The sequence below is a fragment of the Chelonoidis abingdonii genome, chromosome 3 (assembly GCF_003597395.2).
Source record: "Chelonoidis abingdonii isolate Lonesome George chromosome 3, CheloAbing_2.0, whole genome shotgun sequence".
Classification (NCBI taxonomy): Eukaryota; Metazoa; Chordata; order Testudines; family Testudinidae; genus Chelonoidis; species Chelonoidis abingdonii.
In genome coordinates, this window is record NC_133771.1 from 83,434,707 (window position 1) to 83,458,466 (window position 23,760).

Genomic DNA, 23,760 nt, shown 5'->3' on the forward strand with positions numbered 1-23,760 from the left:
AGTGAAAACAACACCTTGCAGTATCCAGCAAATCCGTGTATTTTGTCTACTTCCTCATTAACTTTTATAAGAAGACTATTAATGAGGCAATGACTTTAAAGAATGGAGAAGCCGCCCCCCCCACTCCTTTTTTTTGTTGTTGTTGTAACAGGCTGATTGTTACCTTTTGGTTATCTAATTGTGATTCTGATGAGCTAGGTAAGTTGCAAACAGTTAAAAAGTTTACAGGTCACTTCACAGAGTCAAAGCCCTGGCATTTTATGGCCTTCTAATGAGCCGTTAAACTGGAGAAGAGGTAATTAAATACGGTGCTCTGGTATAGTTTGCTGGCTAGTACTGACTTCAACTTTCTGATTTTAGGTTCCTCAGAAGATGATGAGGTCATTCAAGAAGGTCTCCTTAGGCCCAGGTCAGTCTTTATTATTTTTTTTTTTTAAAAAGTCTTTTCATATATGATTGGGGAATTGGTATTTGATGACTACTTTATGCCTCCCACTCCCACAACAGAATGGACTGTAATGAACCTAAATTTCTGTCTGGAAATGTGCAATTAGACTCCAAGAAAGAATTTCATTCATTTTTTCTCCAAGGTTTGACTTTGGAATTCTTGATTGATCTAACGGTTTGTAAATGGAATTTTTTTTTCGGGGCTAGAGGCAAAAAGACAGTATACAATGTTCATTCCCACGTGTCAGCCTATGAGTTTAAATAATGGATTTAAAGACATCTTGAAATTACAGAATTACTCTTAGAGATGGCTGTGACACACCATAATTCTTCTAACAGGTCGAGTTATTAATGATTAAAAACCGAAGTAGTTTTAAGTATAACAAACATATGAGCAAGTCTTTTAGCGATATTAAATTGATTTTTAATGCAGCAGCAATGTAAACATGTTATCCCTGCACAATCCTCACATTCATGGACAATTCCTACCAACATCTATTTTTGAGGCAGCACTATACGTTGCCAAACACTTTTCTTGGCATATGAAACTGAAAAAACGCCTCAAAGTTCACTGATGTGTCAGGTTTCGTTAGGTAGCATCTATTGATTTTATTCCCTGGAAGCTGCGCTAACAAATCCGGTATTTCACTTTGCAAATGGTCACCTGGGAAAACTCATTGCCCAATTACTTTCCCTACAGCAGCACCCGCTGGTCCCATTTTGTTTCCCCATTTGTCCGCTGCCTGCGGTCTTGCTCCTTAGAACATGTATTTACAATAGGCGCGTAAGGAAAAGGGGTGATCATATTCGGTTGCTTACCTTGGTTTCAAAGGTTTGCGTAGTTGTATGCAGCCTGTGTCCAGCCCTACTCCTGCTCTGTAGCGTTGTTTGGTGCTCTCCTGCTGTCCACTGAACTTTAATGGTTTTGGATCTGTTCCAGTTGCTACTTTTTTGTTAGGCGCATGTCTGCTAGGGATCTGTAAGGTGCTCCTGACGTCACTCAGACGAGCAATAAAAGGGGCCGGGGATCCTCTGGTGCTGTCCTCTATCCCCCTCCCTGAGGCATTGAACACATACCGCTGAGTGAGGCTTATGCAGCGCAGGGGCACAATGGGCTGGGAATTCCGTGCATGCTTAATCACGAGCTACATTTTGTGCTTAAGGCAATGGCTTTGCTCAGATATAGCCGTTCAGAATAGTCAGTGGGCAAAAGGCGTCCATACCATCCAGGTTCTCTGTACAGTAAAGAGCTGCATATGTATTTATATGCACCACATAATACAAACCCACCTTCAGATTATACCTCCATCTAGGGCCCGATCCTGCTCCCTGTGGGAGTGTTGCTGTCGACTGCAGATGGGAGCAGGGTTGGTCGCTACGTAGCAATATATTGTAGTATGTGCACGTGCCGTTACTAAAATGCGTAGCGGAGGCTGGTGTGTCTACCTGCTCAGTGGGCGGGATAACCTTAAACGCGCACAGTCGCTCGCTCTCAACCCAATGTTTGCTGCCATTGCTATGAAGTTTGAAAAAGCAATATGAGCTTTGAGAAGCAGCTGCAGTCTTTAATTCCTAGGCTTCTCTTCCTTTCCTTCCTTCCCGAAATGAAATTTAGGGAAGCATATACAATGACTTCTTATGTACCATCTATTTTGAATTTTTTTGACAGTGAGATGCAGGTGGTCTTACAACAGAGGGAGTCTTCAGTAGGGCTGGTTTTCCAAATATAACCACATTTCCCGCAAATTACTGATGTGGCGCCTCCTTAAATCTAACCATGGCAGCAATCCTTATCAGCTGCAAATCCACAGCTGAAAAACTGCTAATGTACACGAGGCCACAGCTTGCAGTGAGTTCTAGAAGGGCTCTCAATGTCCTAATGCCCTTGGATTACGTCTAGGATTAGAGCAGTGTCGGGTATTTTAATAATGCCTCTCCAAACCATCAGAGTTACAGGCAAAAATGCAGAATGCATTGTTAGCTATTCCGGAATGTTTACAGTATCACTTTCAGTATCAACATTCATTTTTTTTTTACTATCAAATATTTCAAATCACCTATTTAAAACCTTCCTCCCCCAAAATCTGGTAATTAATTCAAATAACACCACCTATGGACGTAAAAAATAAAATACAGGCTTTAAGATATGGAATATTTTAGTAGGAATGAAGAGAAAATCGTGGTTCATAAATACTTGTTAACATATTCAAAGTTCAGACTTAAAATAAACATTAGGTATATTTCAATCGTTCAGCTACCTCCTTGAGATGTGACACATCCTTTAAAAACATTCATTCATCATCGTTTTTATATACCTCACTATTTTCCACTGCAGTGTGACGTCAATTTTCTATAACAACGTGTTCAAAATACAAATGGCTGGAAAACTACCCATTTTATGATTGAATTAAGTATTTCATAACTTTTGGGGAAAAATGGAAATATTTAAGTCCATTAAATTAATCGATAATTAACAATACAATAATTAAAAACGTGTAAATAGCGAAGGTATTAGCAACTTAATATTCAAACATATATGTATACAAGTGTATGTTTGAATTTTTCGTTGTTTATAATTATGGAGAGAACAATTCAATCGCGACGAGGTTTATTTAATTTAAATTTTAAAATTAGTCTAAGAAGCATCTTCGGTTAAGAAGGATAAGCTTTCCCCCCACAGAATAAGAAAAAAATGATGTTATTATAACACACACACACACCACCACACACACAGACATCATTTACAGGTGTTAACTTTTCGGGACATCGGAGTCTTCGAAAGGGGTAAGGAAATCACCGTAAACAACAGTGGAATGAGGAAAGAAAGAGAGATTCCCCTTTTTTAAAAAAGTGTTTTATTCGTGGGAACCGCTTTAGCTGATTTAGGGCGTTGTTACATTTCCTCTCGCTGTTTTTCTATACACAGCCCAGGGTTCCTGACTTTAGGGAGGCTAAGGAGGAATCTTCAAAGCTGAAGGAACAAGTAAAACTCCCCCGGAAAAACTAACACTGAGGTTAAAAAATGGGGGGGGGCGTGTGAGAATGGAGATCAAGGCCCTGGCCCCGCTTATAGTGAACGCTGCGATGCAGAGGAAACCCCTGCCCGGGCTGCAGCACAGAAGGATCCCCAGGCCAATGTTGGCGCCTGCGCTGCAGGTGAGACCATAGACTGGAAGAGCCTTTGTATCAGCTGATTTTTCTCTCTTGCCTTTCCACGCCGTGATCTTACCCCCTTGCTACTCTTCTGATGAAACAGTTCGACATGACACTACTACAGCCCCGACCGAGCAGTCTGATTGTGAAGACAATCACTGTGTGTGGGAGGGAGGGCGGAGGAAGGGTGTCATTTCCCTGACACATAGACTCTGGGTTCCTAACTGGAGGGCTTAGGAGGAATCTCCGAAACTAAAGGAACATCTAAGGTTGGCAGCGCTACCTAGATCCAATGGGACTGACCGGATCTTCCCAGCAGGGAGCAGCTTGTGGGAGCGGGGAATTCGCCATCCCAGCAGAGCTTTTTCATTTAAAATGCAACTTTCCGGGGCATCCCTGCCGGTAACAACCTGGAGAGCACGGATCTCCCTGAAGCCCCAGGGGCTGTATTGGACCCCACCGCGCTAATGAGACTGCCACCTTGACCCGCCCAATGACAGGTCCGCTCCGCTTAGCCGGCCACCTCGCGCGACTCGGGCGGGACCGTGCGGATCCCCCTCGCGTGGGGAGGGGCAGAAAGTTGGCTGGCTTGGTGGAAGCAGACCCGGGTTGGCTAGAAGCAGGAGGTGCCCGAATGGCGGGAGTCTACAGGCTCTCACGTGGGGCCAGGCTGAGAGGGCGCCGGCGCGTCTGGTCCCTGCCAAGCGGGTGAGTTCCTCGGCAAAGCCAGGAGCGCCCTTCAGCCAGGTCCTGGGACCTGGCTCCACGTGAGGGAGGAGAGAAGGGTGGGTGACTTGACCTGACCAGCCGCAGTGGCGTTGCCCCTCCCCCTCGTTTTCGGAAGAACCGCAGCAGCGGCGGATCTGGTTTTAATAGAGACCATGGCACAGAGCACCAGGCACGTCTGATCTGCACGAAATAAAGGACACCAAGCGCGGCGCGCGTGGGCTCCCTCTCCCCCCACGCCCACCGGCACGTTTGAGTGAAATGGGCCATCGCTGGCTCTGGGGAGGGGAAGATGGGGCTTCCAGCGCTGAGTGATAATAGTTCAAAAAGGAAGCCCCCTCGGCCACCCCCTTTTCGATGTGGTTATCACAGGGCAGTGGCAGAGGCGCGCTCGCCTGCTTTTCTTGATTAGCGACCTGAGCAAAACTACAAAGGGTTTTTAAAACATGGTCAATCGAAGTTATCTTAAGAGCTGAGTTTTCACAGTGTTAAACATGAGTTTTGATTCAAATACACGGAGGAGTGGAGGGGGGTATTAAAAGAAATCGGAAATGAGAAAAAAATTAAAACCAGAGAAGTTTTAGAAACATGACAAATTAGAAAACAGGCACCAGAGCTCTGGCCGTTTTGATGCCAAAGGAGTCCTGGGGCAGCTTCATGAATACGATTCTTTCTCCGTGTAATTATCTCAACGAAAAAGCCTGTTTTCTGCGGGGAGAGCAGACAGCGGCATCTTTCTAACGCGTGAAATATGACAAAGATCCTCGAATTTCCCCGACCTGGGTCTGCTTAAAAAAATAAGTGTTTGTGGCCGATTGTTTGTGATTGAATTTTGGAAGGTTTTTGAGCGTTCCCAGCTGGCAACAGCTCTCTACCTTCCACAAAACTTGAAAGGCTGATGTCCTTTGCAGGAAATGAATGAGTCGATAACATCTGACACCAGTGACCAGTCCGGTGACCCCAACCTTAATTCCAGTAATACTGGAGGCCTGAAAATCTCGGTAAAGACCACTTGCAAATCTCCCCCCTCCCTCATACAAATAATTTACACAATCAGCATTTATTTTGTAGTGTAGGAAATCCTTTGCAACTATCTCCTAAACTTGTGTTCAGCTTCCTTTTGCTGTTTTCACACTCCTCCCTTTACTCTGATAAAAAGCATAATACTGTATTGCTTTTTTTTAAATCGAACTATCAAAAGAACAGTTTCTCCATTAAAACAACAACAACCTGGGTCAACTTATTTGTGTCAGTAAAACCAGGAGTCTAGTCTCTATAGCATTTTTCAGCCAAATGCCCATAGAGGAGGCCAATCTGAGAAAAATACAGACTCTTTTAACAGATGCTATCAAAACAATAAAAAATTGAATCTATAGATGCCTCCTGTTTTTGGTAGACCTATCAAGTAGTTGATAGATATTTTCATATATACAGTATATTCGTTTGACTTTACATATTTGTTCTCTCCAGCTGCCCTGCTTTTATTTTTCCATTGATTATATCAGAATTGAAATTATATATAGTAGTTCACATATTTATGGGAAATACTTAGTTTTTAATCTTCCACCTAGATAAAGTGAGTTGAATATTGATTTATCTTAGTAAAATAATTGCATTTTTTAGGAAGTGGAAATGAAAAAAGGAATGGTTTATTGCACAAATGTGTAAAGGCAGGTCAATGTAGGAAGTCGACCTCCACTGTTGAAATAACCTATAGGAAATTTACGGTTGAAGACTGCAAAGGAATTTCAGGATTTAGAGCTTCTGCTCCACTTGCCAGATTGCTTGTATTTTTACACTTTTGCCCACCCCCTTCTCTTTTTACCAAATGTTCAACTGGGCACCTTGTTATTTCAAACAGAAATTAAAGACAAAGGAGAGTGATTTACACACTTTCCTGAAAAGCAACAAAAAAGAGTAAACAGGCCTATCAGAGCAAAGAGGTTTTGCCTAACTGGGCAGGCTGAAACAGCAAGTGCTTTGAAATTTTATAAAACACAATTGTATAAACTCTGGGCAGATCACAGTTTGCTGTTTTGTTTTTTTATTTATTTATGTTTATGTGGATGGGATAGGAGGGGTAATGCAACTTTAATCAGAAAATAATTCAACCCAGTGTCCCCGTATTTTAACAAGGTATAACCTACCTTTTCAATGTTACAGGGGCAGAAGTGTCAGAAAAAAATCTCAGTTTATGACTGTGTAGTGCCTGTAAATAGGATGTTTACTGACAAGAAAAAATGGCAATGTGGTTTTATATTGTTCATACCTAACCAAACATATATATTTATCCATGTTCTTCCCCAGGAAGAAAAAGAAGGAAATAGGCACTTTTGATTAGTATTTTTTTCTTGACATATTAAAATGTATTATTTGAAATAAGTGCGACCCGAAGTACAGCAGTAGAAATAACAGATGTGTTTTTTTCCTACTTGTATACCTGAGAGAGGTTCAGTGCCTAGGGAATTCGTGAAGGAATAGGTGAAAGCTGTAGGCTATCAAGCCCGTTAGATATTTTTTTCTTGTATGTGTTTGACTCTCCCACCCACTAGTAGTGGAGATTTAAAAGTGCAGTCTCCAGCCCAGCATTATTCCTCTTCTCTTTGTCTTCTTCCTCCTGTTCTTTTTTTCGTCTTCCTCCTCCCTAGCAAATCCTCCTTTTCTCTTTCAGCCTTTCCTCCTCCTCCTCCACCACCACCAGGCTGCTGGAGAACAATCGCTGCTGATTGAGGTTCACTCTAATGCTAGGCTTGAAAACTGGGCTCTTATTTAGGAAGTCATTAATCACATCCCCTCCCGCGGAAAGAGATGGCGGAGAAACCTGTGAAGTGCAATCCCTCGGCCCATCCCCCTCCAAAAATGTTTTGAAACGCTGAACCTTAACACATTCTGAACCATATTAAGGTGATATCGCGTTTCCGGTACGCGTTTCTTTTGAATATGAAATAGTCATGTGAAACAAAGGGAGGAACACTAGCGATTCTCCATGTATATATTGACCCCAAGTGTGCATATGTTTCTGAGTATAGTACATATAAAGTTTTCCTGGCAACCTAAGTAGGTTAAAATAAGGTGATCAGCCTGTTAAATTCCATGAAGCAGTCGAATTTTGGCTAACGTGTCTACAGGAAAAAAAATACGATGTTAAAAGGCAAAAATACAGTTATGATTCAAAGGTGTTTGAATGCCACTTTTATTAAGGAAGTAGCAACGCTTGCAAATTTGTACATCTTTGTTGTACACACGGCAATATGCGTTGTAAGGTGTGTATCTGCACAGAATGCACATATGGTTATGCATGCGTAACATAGCATATGTGATCCTGTACACATATTTATGTGTCTAGTCACATAATATATCTCCTTCCTATGACTGTACATATATGTAGTAATAATCTCAGTTGTATGTCTGGGGTGGCGTGTAACTTTGTAGCTATATGTGTATTTCTAAATATATGTGTATATACACACGCACACAGAAACCCCCAAAATACGTCATCTTGATTTACCGTGAAGTGTGAAAATTAGCTGTAATACAAGTTCGTATTTGAATTTTCTTGTTCATTCATAAATTATTTTGGTGTGTCAGCCTAAATTGAAATGGCGATTGGCTACTTCAGACTCTTGCCAACCCCCTAAGGATCCGATGTGAAATTAGTCGCAAGAAAGCATGTAATTGACAAAGTCACGTGTGCGTAGGGGGCCAGAAACTGAAGGAGAGAGAAAGGGAAAAATCAAAAGAGGGAAAGCACATTAGACCATGCGAACTAAATTTGTGATCGTTCAAAATCAAGATGTTAGATTGATGCAGAAGACCAGTTCGATCCAAAGGGAAAGTTTTCATCTCACGAGTTTGGAGCAGAGGGCCCGTGAGGCAACATGGCCGAAGGTTAATTTTCTTATTCTATTGTTTTTCTATCATTTTCTCTCTCTCTCTTCCCCTCCCCTTCCTCCTCTTTTTTAACCCCACTAGCCACCATTCTTTTTTTTTTTTTTAAATCAGATCGCGCAAGGGGGCTTTCTACAAACCTATCGTTACGGATTTCCAAAAATGTTCCGTACCGCCCACACCGATTCACACAACTTGAAAAGCGTTCAGGGAGCTATTGTTTGAATTGTTCCTGTACGATTAAGCACAGTTTCAGTGGTGGGATGAGAAAACGTTTGTACACCTGTCCCCCCAACTTTAACTGAAAGTTATTCCAAGGGGTGGGGGTGGATGCACGTTGGAAAATAGTACTGGATCCGCCGCTGCATGTGCAGTAACACGTTGTTGTGCAATCTGCCCCTTTTTTGCTCATTCCCTCTTCACCCCCACCCGCGCTTTACAAGAAGAGAATAATTTAGCTGAGCATTTCTGTTGGAAAATGGGATCGGTCCTAAACCAGCAATATTCAAGTAAAGTATCGCGTTCTGTGGTGTAGTATGGCTGAAAGTTGGCGTGAAATGGAAAAATACACGTATATACAGAAACGTGGGCTCTTCTGGGCGAAAGAGAGCGAGCGAGCATATGCGTGGTTTCCTTTCTGTCACCCCGGCTGCTTTTTGGGTTGTGGGTTTGCTTTTTTTAATGGTTTCTCTGCAGGGAAAGAAAACGGGTTGATTTTGTAATGCGCGGGTGGGTGTGGGGAGGGTGTGTGTTTCTCTCCCCTGTGTAGCAATCCCTTTGTACAAGGCAAAGGACATTTACCAGAATTTAACTCTTTGCTTTGCATCTTGTGTCTGTGTCCCCCCATCCCCCTTCCTCAGCAGGGGCGAGTAAAGGTGGAGACGAGCCCGGGAAGTTGCCGGAGCAGGAAGAGGAGGAATCCCAGGTTTTGCACGGAACAGGCCATTGCAAGTGGTTCAATGTGCGAATGGGATTCGGCTTCATCTCCATGATCAACCGGGAAGGAAACCCTTTGGAGTCTCCAGTTGATGTTTTTGTACACCAAGTAAGACCAACTTTTGTCTCCCATCTTTTCCACCCTCCCCGCCCCAGCCCTTGGGTTGAGTTCAATGGTGATCGAGTTACACTGGAAGGGAAACAATCTATCGGTCTAGATATTTAAATGCATCTGTATATATGTAATAAAAACTGCACTAAGAAGGGGTTCTATCTACATCACCCCATTAAAACTCAAATAAGATCAGTATCCATAGTTGGTAGGTTGTGCAAAAGGATATTTTATCTCTTAACAATGCAAGGCTGGGGTACAAACTTTTCTTTTTGAATTCTTTTTTTTTTTAAATCCCATATCCTGTTTTTAATAAGGTTTAAACTTTTCAGCTATGTCATCTGCTCAGGAGCAGATAGGTCCTTCTGTGCAAAGGTGATTAAAAAAATAAACACAGAAAAGGATACATAAGTATATTCACCAATTAGGTCTGTTGTGAACATATTTTTCTTTTAACACTCTTCTTGTAAAGTTAGACATCTTTAAAAGTAGTTCATCCCAGATTAGTTGGTGAAAAGTATATGTAATTAATAGGTTTATTTTGCAAAATACAGACCTGAAAACATCCCTCTGATAATACATGACTCATCAAACTCAAACTGTGGATGTATGTTTTAAAAATCTCTTTTGGAAAACAGATCCAGTAGTAAATAAGACTAAGGACACTGTCTCTTTAAAGACACTGAACATAAAGATGTGTTCATTGTTTATATTTTTAACATACCTAACTAATATCTAGAGCCTTATTTTGTACATGGAGACTTTAAGGAAAATGTCTTCATTTGAAAAAGCTTCAGCTGCAAGAAATGTTAATCAGGAAGTTTAGAAAACTTCCTCCTAGGTTATTGACGTGATTTGTGAGAAACCAGTGTGCCTAGATCTCCCACATGCTTGTATTAGTCCGAAATTGCAAGAATGACATTTTGAATTTCATCAGCCTTCTCAAAAATGTTGAGTTGATCAAAGAAAAAGAAAAGAATATCTGCCAATTTTAAAGAGACTGTTTGTTTCAGGCTGGGTAATGGCCATGTCAGGAAAGCTAAAGGCATCTTAACTTTTCACGTAGTTGTCCATTTCCTATGACGTTTGGGGGAGGTTTGGTTACATGATATTCTATCTTGATGGTCTAGTTTTATTCCACATATTATTGTACATTTGGGCTCATTTTCATCATTCACATTTAAGGAATATGTATTTAGGATGAAGCTGATAGGAGATAACTGAAACCTAAGAAACAATGTCTGCTGGCATGTTGCTTTGCTTTGTGGTAGTGTTTGGGTAGATTTTTGACCTTATTGTGATATGTCCACCCCTGCCTCCAGGGCCTACTTATCCATAGTGTCTGTTTGCATTTGGAATTAGTTATAACTGTGAAATGAAATAGAGCTTTTATTTTTAATGTAAAAGGAATACTTTATTTTTAAATTCTTACACTTCCTGCTTCGCACTGTCAGGCATGGATGAAGTAGCTCCTTTGCTGCTGCTTTTCTTGAGACCGAATTACTAAAATCATTGTCAAATCTGTTTTTCCCCCTCTGAATTGTCTTTAGGTCATTAATTGATCTTTGTGATTACATAAATATATTTTATAGATGAAAGAAAGGGGAAAAAAGTTCTCTGTGTCTAATACCTTGGTATATTTTGTTCTCTTTGCTCCTCTAATATTAAAAAAATCCCAAGTGTTTAAAGGATAGCAGATTGATTAATAAAATAAAATATTTGAAAACAGTATTCTTAGAACTGTGTAACTGCAGAAAGATGTTAAGTGATCATATTATGTGTAGGACGTTGCTACTGATACACACTTTAAAGCAAGACGTGTAATTTACTTACACAGTGGAAAATATTCATAGAAAGTCAAAAGATAATCTAATAAAATTGTAGGAAATGTTGAAGCCAGTTTGTCTTTTGTGTCACATAGATGATGGGGACATTTAATAAACCAAGAATTGAGTTATGCTGGTGTGTGCAAGAGGAAATAATTTCAAGTGTAAATGTTTGTAGATACTGTATTAATCTACATGTCATAAATATTTGTATAGATTTACAGATTTCTGCTGGTAAGCAATGCCATAAAAGGTAGTATAGCTAATTGGTTCAAACTGTGAACCTCATTAATAATTTTGAATTTTTCCTCAAATATATGTCTTAATGCACTAATTTATCAGTGGTTCATAATTAATTGCTCTCATTACATCAAAGAAAGTATTTTAATATATCTCACTTTGTTTTTTCTTGTGGAAATATTCATTAGATACAGGGCTTATGGTGACTACTAGTCTCTTCTCTCTCCCAAAGGTTTAATATAATGGGGGGAAGCAATGCCTAACTTCATTATTATAGAATACATTGTGCTACTTGGTTAACTGATTTGAAGGTGACAGTATCCACTGGTGGATAGATAGTCACAACAACATAAGGCCCTTTTTAAATCTGAAATATTATACAAAGAAGAGATTGCATGCTATTAAAACAGAGTCTAGTATCTGTACTTTCAGTGGGCCCCATCTTCCAAAGCTGTACTCATGCAATTAGTTCTTAATGATTTGACTACTGAAGTCAGAAGGATTGCTCATGTGACAAAGGTTTGCAGTTATATTATAAATTTGTCTGGATAAATATTGCTGTATGCAATTTTAGAACTAGTGTGTCTTCTACTGCAGCACCTACTTATGTACAGGGGCATAGCATATATACAGATACCCCACAGACGTTTTAGATATTATGTATCAGAAAAAAATAGGAAAAACCCACTACATAGTTTAGTACCTATACAGGATTGCTTATGTAGGATTGTTCCCAACAAATACACTTTTAGTGTTTTTTCTAGCCTAGCTTTAAATATTCCAAATGATAAGATTTTCTACCCCCTTCACTTGAGAAATTGTTCAGAGCCTAAGAGATCTTGCTGTCAGGAAGACTTTCCTGATATTCAGTCCAAATTCCCTTTAATGATTTCATCCTATTATTTCCATTTCTATTTACTTGTAGGACTATAAATAATTTATCTCCCTCTGTGGTGTTTACACCCCTCAATTATGTGTGGACTATTATCATGTTTTCCCTTTGTCATTGCTCAACTAAGCTGTGCATATTTAGGTCTTTTTTAGAGCCCATACTTCTTTAAGTCAATAGAAGTTCTGTGCATGGAACAGCTGCAGTATTGAGCCTTTAACTCTTCTTTTTAAGTTATTCCCTTCAGCACTCTGATTTTGATTGATCTTCTCTGAACTACCTTCAGCTTGTCATTATCTTTCTGGTAAGGAGGTACTCAGAGCCAAATACATTATTTCCGATGGAAACATACCAGAGGTCTCTCTATATTTATATATTAAAATAGAGTACATTTGTAAACATTTACACTCAAGTCCTTTTCAGCTTTGGTTTGCATATGCCTGTCCATGTATTCAACGTTTTCATGCTGATCTTTTGTTTGAGCTATTCATTATTTCCAAAAGGAAGTTATAGAATAGTTAACCTGTTTTGTTTCTGAATCATTCTTTACTCAAATTGCATTAATGGGACTATTATTTATTTTTATAAGAGTAAACATCATGGGCTAAATTCTGCATAGTGTAACTCCATTGACTTAACAGAGTTGTACAATACTGGTTTTGGCTCAGTATTGTTGTTCTCTGTGTTTTAAATTCAACAGTAGCTGCATTATAATCGATCCTGTCTTTAGTGGGGGATGCTTGTATTTATCAGAGGGCAGAGCTGAGCCTAATGAGTGTGCAATGATAGAAACTTCTTGTGATTCTGCATAAGTTTAAGGACAGCAGTTTAAAAGGTCTACAGTTATGTAAACTAAAACGGATTATATGTGAGGTTTTAGCCCCAAGATCACAGTAAAAGGGTTGATGCTTGAAGTTAGTTTATTTGCTGGGATGTTTGTATATAGCTTTTTTTTAATCAAGGGGGTGGGGTGAACTCTGACTCACTGTAGGTCCCTTCCAGCTCTAATTATTCTATGGTTTACCTTGGGAAGTAGGTTTAACTTTGAAAGTGCTTAACAAGATTGTTTATGTGGTCACACAAAAAAGAGCAGTTTTTGTTGGTTTTAAATGTAAATAGAAGCAATTTATAAGTGTTTATTATGCATGAAAGCTTCATAACCTTATATTGTTTTTGAATGTTCAAATCCTTGCCTAGGTGGATTTGTTTAGAAGAGCAGATAGTGGGGATGTCTAATATTAGAGTCTGGTCTTGCAGTCCAAAATTATTGCCATAATGGGATTGATTTTTGCATAAGGATTTTTGGACCTGAAACAGGATGCTTTCTATATCTGCATTTAAAGGACTGGCATTAGCTAAAAACACACATTTCCATCTGAAACTTGTTTTAACTACTATTCTTACATTTAAGTTTACTGAAACTGGAAGAAATCTGAGGCATTTTTCCCCCCCCAGTTACTTTGTGTATTTGACTTCATTTTGTATATAGTAAATTGCACTCTTTCCCTAGTTTTAGTGGGTCTTTCACACAACACTGAAAAGTGATAGAGAAAAAATCATCAAAAATAATATACAGTGTAACTGTAAAACAAAAGAAACAAAAATATTGATTAGGGAATTTAGGGACAGATATAATACCCCAAATAGAATCTGTTTTTCAGCTATTGTTTTTAATTACTAGATTTTATGTTGTTTGTCTCTTTAAGATCAGGCACCTGATCATGCATTTCTTTTGTAGCCAAAGCTGCTACTGATGTCAACTAGGGCATGCAAAGTTTTATTGGTACAAGAAATGCAGGACTTGGCATAGTGTATTACATTTAATATCTAATGTTCCTAATGTCAGGGTCTAGATCGTCTCCATGTAGGGAGGGTACATCTAGTGATCTAGTACATCTCTTTCTTACACCTCTACCCCGATGTAACCCTGTCCTCAGGAGCCAAAATATCTTACCGTGTTATATCAAACTTGCTTTGATCCGCTGGAGTGTGCAACTCCCCCCGAGCGCTGCTTTACCGTGTTATATCCGAATTCGTGTTATATTGGATCGCGTTATATTGGGATAGAGGTGTATTATGATCAGAGCCTGAAAAAGCTTGCACACAGTGACTTGAAGTTTTGATGAGCAAGAGGGGTGAATGGCAGACTGTTTTCCCCTGCTGCGTGCAACATAGCAGTGCCAATCTGGAGTACAGCAGTCTCTGTGTGAGGCTTGCTGCTCCTAACCTGGCTTCCTGAACTGTTGCTTGGGGGCACACAAAACCAAACCACAATCTAAATAAAAATGGATGGAAGAGACTTGAGGAGCCAGGAGAGAGAGAGAGTGAGAGGTAGGTGTAAGTGAGCAAGTGAGGAGCAAAATGTGTGTCTTTTGGCAGCAAGGGTATGAGAGGGAACAGGCTTGAATTCAGATCTGCAATAAAAAATCTGGGCCCAGCTATTGGTACTGAGACTTGCTCAGGGGCTTGAGCCCATTCATTGGAAATCTAGACAGTGGCTTGAGGGGGGCCGTCTGAACCCAGGGCCATCATGGAATAGTCATGTGGGAGGATTCTAGGAGAGGCGGCAGAGTAGACAACTGATGAGGGATTCCTGGGGAGGAGAGCTGCTCCCTTCAAACCAGGGTCAGGAGTTGATAGGTTGGATGTTTGGAAACAGCTTTAAAATGCTGGGTGGAGGGATTTGTGGTGGTGTTTTAGTTCTGGTAAACCACAAAAAAATCTTAATGTGTGTTTACAATATGGTTAACAGTTAACTGAACCAACCTCTCCTTTGGGAATCCTAGTAAGGAAGCCTTCATCTGTGAGAAATGCCTCTGAGCAGAATCTATTTACATTTAAAGCTAACATCTTCGTGCGTTTTTAATCTGAAGACACATGCAGTATTGGATTCCATTGAAGTCAATGGAAAGACTCCCATTGATGTGAATGAAGTTGGATCAGCTCCTGTCATGCTAAGCAATTGTAAATATTATTTTTTTCCAGGCATAAATCACAAATTATTACACCTTCAGGGGACCTACTATTGGCCCAATTATTTGGGACCAAATGCTCCCTTGCATGAGCAGAGGGGAACACAAGTCTACAAATCCTTCCCCAGAGCATCCTTCTCCCTTCCTCCAACTCTAAGGAAGTCTTGCATGAGCTTTGGAGGATGGGAGGAGAAGGACATTCTGTTTGGAACACTTTTTACCCTTCACACAGCGACGGTATCCAAGCAGATATATGGGCCTACATTAAAAGAAAATCAACTTGGAGATTTTTGTTGTATATTATTTGTCCTGAGTTAACACCAAGAAGCCCCAGTTAGGGATCAGGGCTCCATTGTGTACATTCTACATACATCTAGTGAAAAGACAGCCTTGCCTCAGAGAACTTACAATCTAAGTAAATCATATTGGTGTGAAAATTTTGTTCCTAATACAATTACTGTAACTGAAAAAATATTTCTCACTCTCTTTCTTTTTCAAGTTTACTTACCTTGTACTTTGACAGCACATTGTTTAGAATCTCTTTCTCTTGTATAGCCAGTCAGGATGACACCAGTGAAGGCAAGTCAGACGCTTAAATAGGCTGAGATTGTCTAAGATGTTTAGATACCTAACTCCCATTGACTCCAGGGGAAGTTGGGAGCCTAAATATCTTTGAGGCTCTTGGCCTTACTCCTTTGATGAAAAGCCCATTATAAATATCAACAAGAGAGCAGAAGAACACGTATAACATTTCTTAAGGGAATCTAAATAAAATAGATCTGCTGTTTAAAGGATGATTTTCCAGAAGCTGCAATTTCTAAAAATGAGTCAATTGAATTATCAATTATATAATTTAATTGGCAGTAATTCTTTTATGTTTTTCAAGGGTTATTCACTCAGGCCAGGTCTACACAAGAAACTTTTACCAGTATCATAATATAAATGAGGGCTGTGTTTCTTTAAGACATTTTTCTACCGGCAAGAAGCCCTACTGTAGACACTATTATACCCGTAAAATAGTTGATTTTGCTGGTATAGTTTAATTTTTTTGAGAAATGTGTGTAAACAGTTCTGGCAACATTTTTTGCCAGTATAAGCTGCATCTCCACTAGGGGAAGGCCAGTATAGCTATTGGGACAATCTAGTCTAGGGAAGACCTAATCAGGTTCCAGGGTGACACCACTGCCGACCTGCCTTTCCTCTTTCCTACAGACAGAGTAGGTTTTTTTTTTCTATAGATGCAAAATGCTAGGACTGTGGGAGCTTAGCTCCAGTTGGAGATGGAGAGCCAGAGTTAGTAGTGCTAGCTTTTAAAAGGAATTAAGGTTCCTCTGGATGCTGGAGATCAGTACAGTAGGAGAGGCTGCATCCCTTTCTCCTACAAAAGCCTCTCACCACAGAGGAAGACTTTGAGGAAATTCCACTACAGAGTTTCTTGACCCTTCATATTCCATCCTTTGGGTAGATCCTCAGGATGGTAGAATCGAGCCCAACTCTGACATATCTCTGAGTGTCTGTAGTATCCACCCTAAACTGTAGCATTCTAATGTATAAATTAAACATATTTTGCTGTTCCTTTAAAACATTTTAAATATGGATTATTGTAATAGTGGGAGTTTCTAGATTATCTAGTATTAAAAATAATAGTTATGTGTATTCTGATTCCATTTAATTGGTAGTACAAGAAAGCTGTCACTAAATTAGCTGTGAAATATTTGTTAATTAGTATGGAGAACATAACTTTGAGTTAATGATCACATTTAGTTCTATGATCATCCCATTTCACAAGAAAGATTCATTTTAAAATGTCTCATTCTAATGAGTAACTTAAATTATTTCTCCTATAACTATGAATATTAGTCAAGAACAGAATGTAGCAATATTATATTTTCATATTTTAAATATTTTTTACCAAAATTATAGCAACATATTAATAGTTTAGAGCTTGGCCTGTACCTTTTATATTTTTTCCAATTGAATGTTAGTGTTTAAGTTGTTATAATTTAAAAATATGACTTTATGAAATGACAAGTTTATAATTTGTAATGTAATCATTTTGTTTGAGTTGGTTTAAAAAATTCTCTTTTGAAAATATCCTTCTTTCAGTTGCATGTTAGAATATATTCAAGCTAATATTTATGTTGAAGTGTTTCAGAAATCATTCTCTTTCAGGTGTTCATTACATTAAAATGGTCTGTGCTTCCTCAGTAGTTACATTTAATATGTTTATGAAATGTGTAAATTTATTATAGTTTGTTATATAATGGAAAAATTAAGCTTAAATCTACATCCTGATCAGAGAGAAAACAGAGATAATTTGTCCTTAAAATATTTGTGGGGTACACAAATAAAAAAGTAAAAGTAACTCATTGTTTTTGTTTTATTTTAAATATAATTAATGAATGTTAAAACAATTTAAGCTACTGGTTTTTTTTCATTTTCTTTTGTAAATCCCCTTTATTTTTCGTAGAGGTGAATATGATACTTTGGACCAAATTCCATTCACTTTACTCACATTAATAGTTCCTTTTACTTTCTGGGAGTATTTGAGTGAATAAAGTCATCAGGATTTAGGACCTTATCAAGTGCTGTATAAACTAAAATGGCCATATTAAACATTTTATCTATTATCTATTAATTAGGATATTTGGCTTGTAAGAATCATTGAGAAAAGACTTATTCAATATTAATTTGGAGCATATGGAATTGGCTCAAAAACCTGAGAATTCCTTCATAATTTTTATGGAATGTATACAGCTTTATTAGAAAAATTGGATATTATTATAAGAATAATTATACTACTGAGTATGTATTTTAATCAGTGAAGCTAACATCAGAGAAATATTTTCCCAATCGAGGTCCCCTATCAATGAGTCACAGTAATTTATAGATACACAACTTTATTTTTCTTCTATGATCTTATTATAGTACCACTTGAGGCTCCTTTACCGTTTCTGTTATAACTTTCTATTGTTCATAGGTATATCAATTCACATAACAAAGTTATCCCTCAGCTGATTTAGCATAAAAGTGCTTTCCCATGTGTAATTTTGAACAGACTAAAATAAATGCGAACGTGGTTGTTTTTGAAGTACAGAAATTCTTAAAATCTCTAAACTAACCCTGTGCACTAGCTTTAAAACTACTCCATTTTTTTACAACATTTTGTAAGGCGTTACTGAAAAGTCTTGGTCAACTTTATAGGCTAGTTTCAAAAATGCAATATTGGCTGAAATATAGGCTTTAAAAACATTTGCTGTGTGTGTGCAGTAATGTCTCAAGAATGCTTACTAGACTTTTGATATTTTGAATGTACAAATGCATAAAAGGCCTGATCGAAAATGCACTGAAGTCATTTTGACATGTATTGATATCATATACTGTTGAGTTGTATGGTCTAAGACATACAATTTGGGCATTTGAAGAATTAGCCATTGTTGATGCGAAACTAGAAAATAATGAGTTGAATGAATCATTAGCACATCTCTTCTCATTTCTGCATGTTGTCTTTTTTTTAAACTGCCATAAACAATGAGATCAAGAAATCACATAGATCTATGTCAAAGGACGAGTTGAATCACTCAGACAAATTCAGGTCTATTATACGTAAATCATTCCACATTGTTTTTCGTAGGTATTGCAGCACAGAAGAGCTAAATTCTGCCCACCTGTCTTACATGAGCAGTCCCCTTGACTTCTGAAACCCATTCAATACCTGCGCCCAACATGGTGGATTAGGAATGGATTTTAAGCCTACTCTCTGAATTTTCTTGCTGATATGGATTTAATTCAAACCCTTTGGCTTGGTCATAACTAAAAAGTTAGGTGGACCCAGCTATGTCGCTCAGGGGTGTGAAAAATCAACACCCTTAAGTGGTGTAATTAAGCCAGTGTAACCCCTGGTGTAGACAGGGCTGAGTTGATGGAAGAATTCGTCCTTCAACCTAGCTACCGCCTCTCCGAGAGGTGGATTACTTATGCCAATGGAAAAGCCTCTCCTGGTGGCATAGGTAGTGTCTACACTGAAGCACTACCACTGTGCTGCTGTAGTGTTTCCAGTATAGACAAACCCTTAACGTTATTTAATCATAGCTTTCTTGTGGTTTAAAGATAGTGAACTGTAGTCTGTCCTGATATAGTCCCTGTGAGATACATAAAGTGTAAATTAACATCAAATTTGGTCCAGTGTCTCTAATTAAAATTTGTATACTGATCCTTAAAATCATATAATTTAAGATGTTGTAGATCACAAGTTCATGGACCAGACTAATTATGTAACTTGTTATATCCTGTTTACTATGTACTATTTTCTAGTACAATGTATGTGTGCTATGTGCCATCTCATATGACTAACCTGTCAATAGACTACTAATCTGCCAGTCTGCTTTGATGCATTAAGATGTGCAAAGCTCGGATGCTGATAAGACATTTTTAGTTTTTTCTGTTGAAAAATTACTTAAGCTCAGGGCATCCTTTCCCACAGGAAGGAAGGATGTCGGAAGAAATTTGTGCGATGATCCCCAAATGGAGTGACATCCCCCACCCCCCACATACACATCCTGTTGATGGGTGGAGTTTGCCTCTCCAGTGGGAAATGCCTTGAGAACTGCCCCAAACTTGCAGGTTGAACCATGGTGGAGGCCCTGTACCTCCACACCAGCTTTGAGTATTGTGCTCAATATAGTATGTTACTGTATGAATGGATATGTATTTGTATGAACACTTATGGTTTTCTGTGTTTTAATAAGTATATTTTTAACTGCCATTTTAAAAATATTTCTACAAATTGAACTTTAATATGCTAATGGAAAAGTCAATGGATGTTATTTTGTATGTCTGCAAATTTTTTGAGAACAAAAACATGTTTTTTTAATAAGCTAATTGGTACATTGTTTTTCACTGAGGGTAAAACTCTTTAGGAAAAATCAGTTCTGGACATGTTTTCCTCAAAGAAATCAATACCTTTAGAAACAGCATATCATTTTATAGGGAGGGTTGTTTTTTTGTATTACTGCAGTTTAATTTTTAAAAAGTATGTATAAAGGAGTCTTAAAATATTATTGCTGTTTATTTTTAATGAAAACATGCCATACCATTCCACGCTTGTCATGCTTGTGTCTGCTGGCTTAATCTTGCAGACTTAGTCACATGGGTAGCCTTGCCCATTTGGGTTTATCCATTAAATTGAGGACTATGTCTTTGCATAAAGATTTCTAGGGCCAGGCTCTAATACAGTAGCATTTTAAACACTATCCCTTTGGAAAAGCAAAGTTAATTCTTAAGAGAATTTTTAACCTTCTGACATTTCAATAGTAAGTCCAATGTTTTAAATTGTAGACTGAACAGTCTGTTTCTCTTTTTTAATAAGACTATGGTTAGAATAATTATATGTAGCTATCAGTACTGAAAACAGTTTTTGTGTTCAAAATGATGTAATGCTTATGTATTCATATCTGTTTTTTACAGTGTCTGTTTCATTTAGTATTGTTTGTTTAGTTCACTGTATATCTCGTATATGTACATTTTTCAGTAGGAAAAAAGTGAGAGCTACGCAATATTGAGCTCATTAGATCTGCTGTGAAATATAGCTATAATATGTTATATTCTCTTGAGAAGTATTGAGCTAATCAACATGAAATGATTGCCTTCTGGTGTATCATGATATCGTTATTTTGTAGAGAGACTAATATAGTCCACTTGTTAAATTATTATACAATTTGAAATAATTTTCTAAAGCAAAAATGATTAACGCATCTGAGTTTTAATTAAGGAAAAAAGTCAAATTATCTATTGAAGGTCTAGGACATTTTAGTTAGACTTTAAGGGCCCCGTCTTGTTGAAATCAAAGAGGGTAAAATCGTGGCTTCTTTGAAATAGTGGCAGAAATACCCATTGACTTCAGTGGCGCCAGGATTTCACCCAAGGATTTTTTGCAGTGACTTCAGTGAGGAAAATGAGGCCTTAAAACACAAGTTTCCTACCAAGTAAGTATTAGGTTTCTTTATATGTTAGGTGTGATTACTCAGTATAGCTCTATCTATTTCCAATGGGAGTTTAGTAGCAAGCGCTTCACAGCCTTTAAGTAGCAGAATGAAAAGGAGATTAATTGTGTAGCCATTTCATTTGCATGAACGTAAGTTTATATATACATATATATATGTATGTAATGTAGCACGTTCAGCTGTGCATGTGCATTGAAGGTAGCGTGTGACCCCTCATGTTTACATCTTATGTGAGAGAAATTGCTCCATTGGCTTCCTTTGTTTTGTTCCACCAGGTTCTTAATGGTTAGTTCGAATGCAGCTTCACCTTTGTGGGTATGTAAGTTTAGAATTCTTAGAGTTTCAGATAGACAATAAATATTCTCAAGTCAGCCTTCTTTGAAATAATCTATAGCAGAATATAGATTTATAAAAATCTACATTTTAAGAGAAAGAATCCTATTAGTATTTCGTTGCGAGACTAATATATTTACTATCTGTTGTTTGTATAATTTTTGTCCAACACTGTGTATTTAATTTGGAGTATACAACTCGTTATTAGGCACTTCTATGAGGCACAGCTGCATCACTGCCAAATTGTAGAAAATGATGGAAAGATAGCTAGTTCTCCTAATCTCTGTGGAAGAAGATTATCAAATAACATAGTTTATTCAGAACTATGGTTGAATTTGCTTGTTAGAAGATACTAAATACACCTCTACCCTGATAAAACGCTGCCCTTGGGAGCCAAAAAATCTTACCGTGTTATAGGTGAAACTGCATTATATCAAACTTGCTGTGATTCGCTGAAGTGCACCCCCCCCCCCGAACACTGCTTTACCGCATTATATCGGAATTTGTGTTATATTGGGTCGCTTTATATCGGGGTAGAGGTGTATTACACTACTATAGTAAAAAAATTTTTTTGACACATTTATTACAGAAAACACTTTCTTTGTCTATAACACTTGTTCAGTTGTTGAACTGTTTGGTTTCCATGAAGCAAATGGTGAGGAACAGTAGTAGGAGATCTGTACAAAACTTTCCAACCATATTTATAATGTCAATTTTCATCTTAAAAATCACAGTAGAATTGTATTTGTCAAAAGCTAGTAAAATAAATCCAAATGATAGCCAAAATAAACCAGTTTAAATATTATTGATCTGAATTGCTTAATATAAAAATGATGTGTATTAAATGTTTATTTTTTAAAAGAACATTTTGCATCTTTCAAAGCCTCATGAATGAATATGTCTAACCATCTTTGCTATTTGTAGTTTTTGATCATGCAGCATGCTGTGTAAAGTAATTGAAGAGACCACTCTTATTTTCAGATGGATTTTATATTGGTCAGTGCCATTTCATGACCATTCCATTCCCAAAGCAATATAATAACTTTTGGTCCATTACTGATTGTAGATACTCTGGGCCTGAATCTCTGCTTACACCTTTTTTATGCTCTATAGCTCTATTGATTGCAATAGAGTACTACACAGATGAGTGTGGAGCATCAGACCCTCTGTTTTCACCCTCTGGTTTCTTACACAGATCTATCTGTGATTTCTTTGATCTAAATGTTTTATTTATTCCTCATTCACTGTGTGATGTTCATATTCAAGTAGTACATGTTTCTTCAGCCTATATAAAACTGGCTTAGTTTCCTGCTGCCTTTATAATGAGGGTGCTGCAATCTAAACAGGTTAAACATGTTAGTAACTCCATTGGTTCAAAAGGATATTTGAATTGAATTACTTTAAGAATAGTTTCCACTTAAGCATATTTTTCTCCAAAGATTTCACTTTGAACTTTATGAATAATAGCTGATTATTACCAAAACTAACATAGTGAACAGAACACCTGGAATCCTTTTTTTTCAGCTCTTTTTAAAATATTGATTAAATGGCATGATTGATTCAAAGACACAATCAGGCCAATCCTGCTCCTATTCAAATTAGTGGCAAAACCATTGACTGCAGAGGAAGCAGGATTGGGTCCTTAATTTGACTTTTTAAAATTAATGATTTAAAAACAAAGAATAGTTGTGCATGATCCATGAGCCAGTTAAGGTTTTAAGTAGAAGAACCATTTTAAAAGGAAGCATATAATATATTGCAGTTTTCTAACAGATATAATACACCTGGGCATTCAATGAACTTAAAGAAATTCAGTGTGATTTTTGTATGTAAGAACAAAGTAATTCAGAGGTTGAGTTGTAAACAGAGTCCGCATGCAGATGCATTTGGATGTGTGCCTCCTTAACAGTTTCCTCCCCCACTTCATTGAAAATTGTGAATGGTGAGGAATTTGCACCCTTTTGGCTCAGGTTGCAGTCTCCCTTGATCAAACCAGGGAAGCCAGGGTCAGGGACGGGCTATTCATTGCCTATCACTTCCTTGGGCCGTTTATAACCCAGTCCTCTGCCTCTAGTTAATAGTGCTAGTGATTGATGTAGAAGATTCAAAGATTCTCTTTTTATTAGTCTCTTAATATGGTTTAAAGTGTTTTAAAAGGCAACTAATTTAGCACGATACAGTACTGAAAATACTTAATGTCTGTGAGAATCCAAATAATGATATCTCACATATGGGA

General features: G+C 37.9%; 1 protein-coding gene across 2 annotated transcripts in view; it reads left to right on the forward strand.

Moving 5' to 3' along the window:
• Positions 1-360: 360 nt before the first annotated feature.
• LIN28B (lin-28 RNA binding posttranscriptional regulator B) overlaps positions 361-23,760 on the forward strand; it is a 132,005-nt gene continuing 108,605 nt past the window's right edge. The window contains exons 1-2 of one of the 2 annotated variants that reach the window (XM_032783568.2): positions 361-409; positions 9,075-9,259. In XM_032783568.2, coding sequence (XP_032639459.2) covers positions 373-409; positions 9,075-9,259 — 222 coding nt within the window. In that variant the 5' untranslated portion in view covers positions 361-372. Of the gene's footprint in view, positions 410-8,692; positions 8,724-9,074; positions 9,260-23,760 lie in introns of those variants that run through there. The other variant, XM_032783570.1, reaches the window with a different exon arrangement.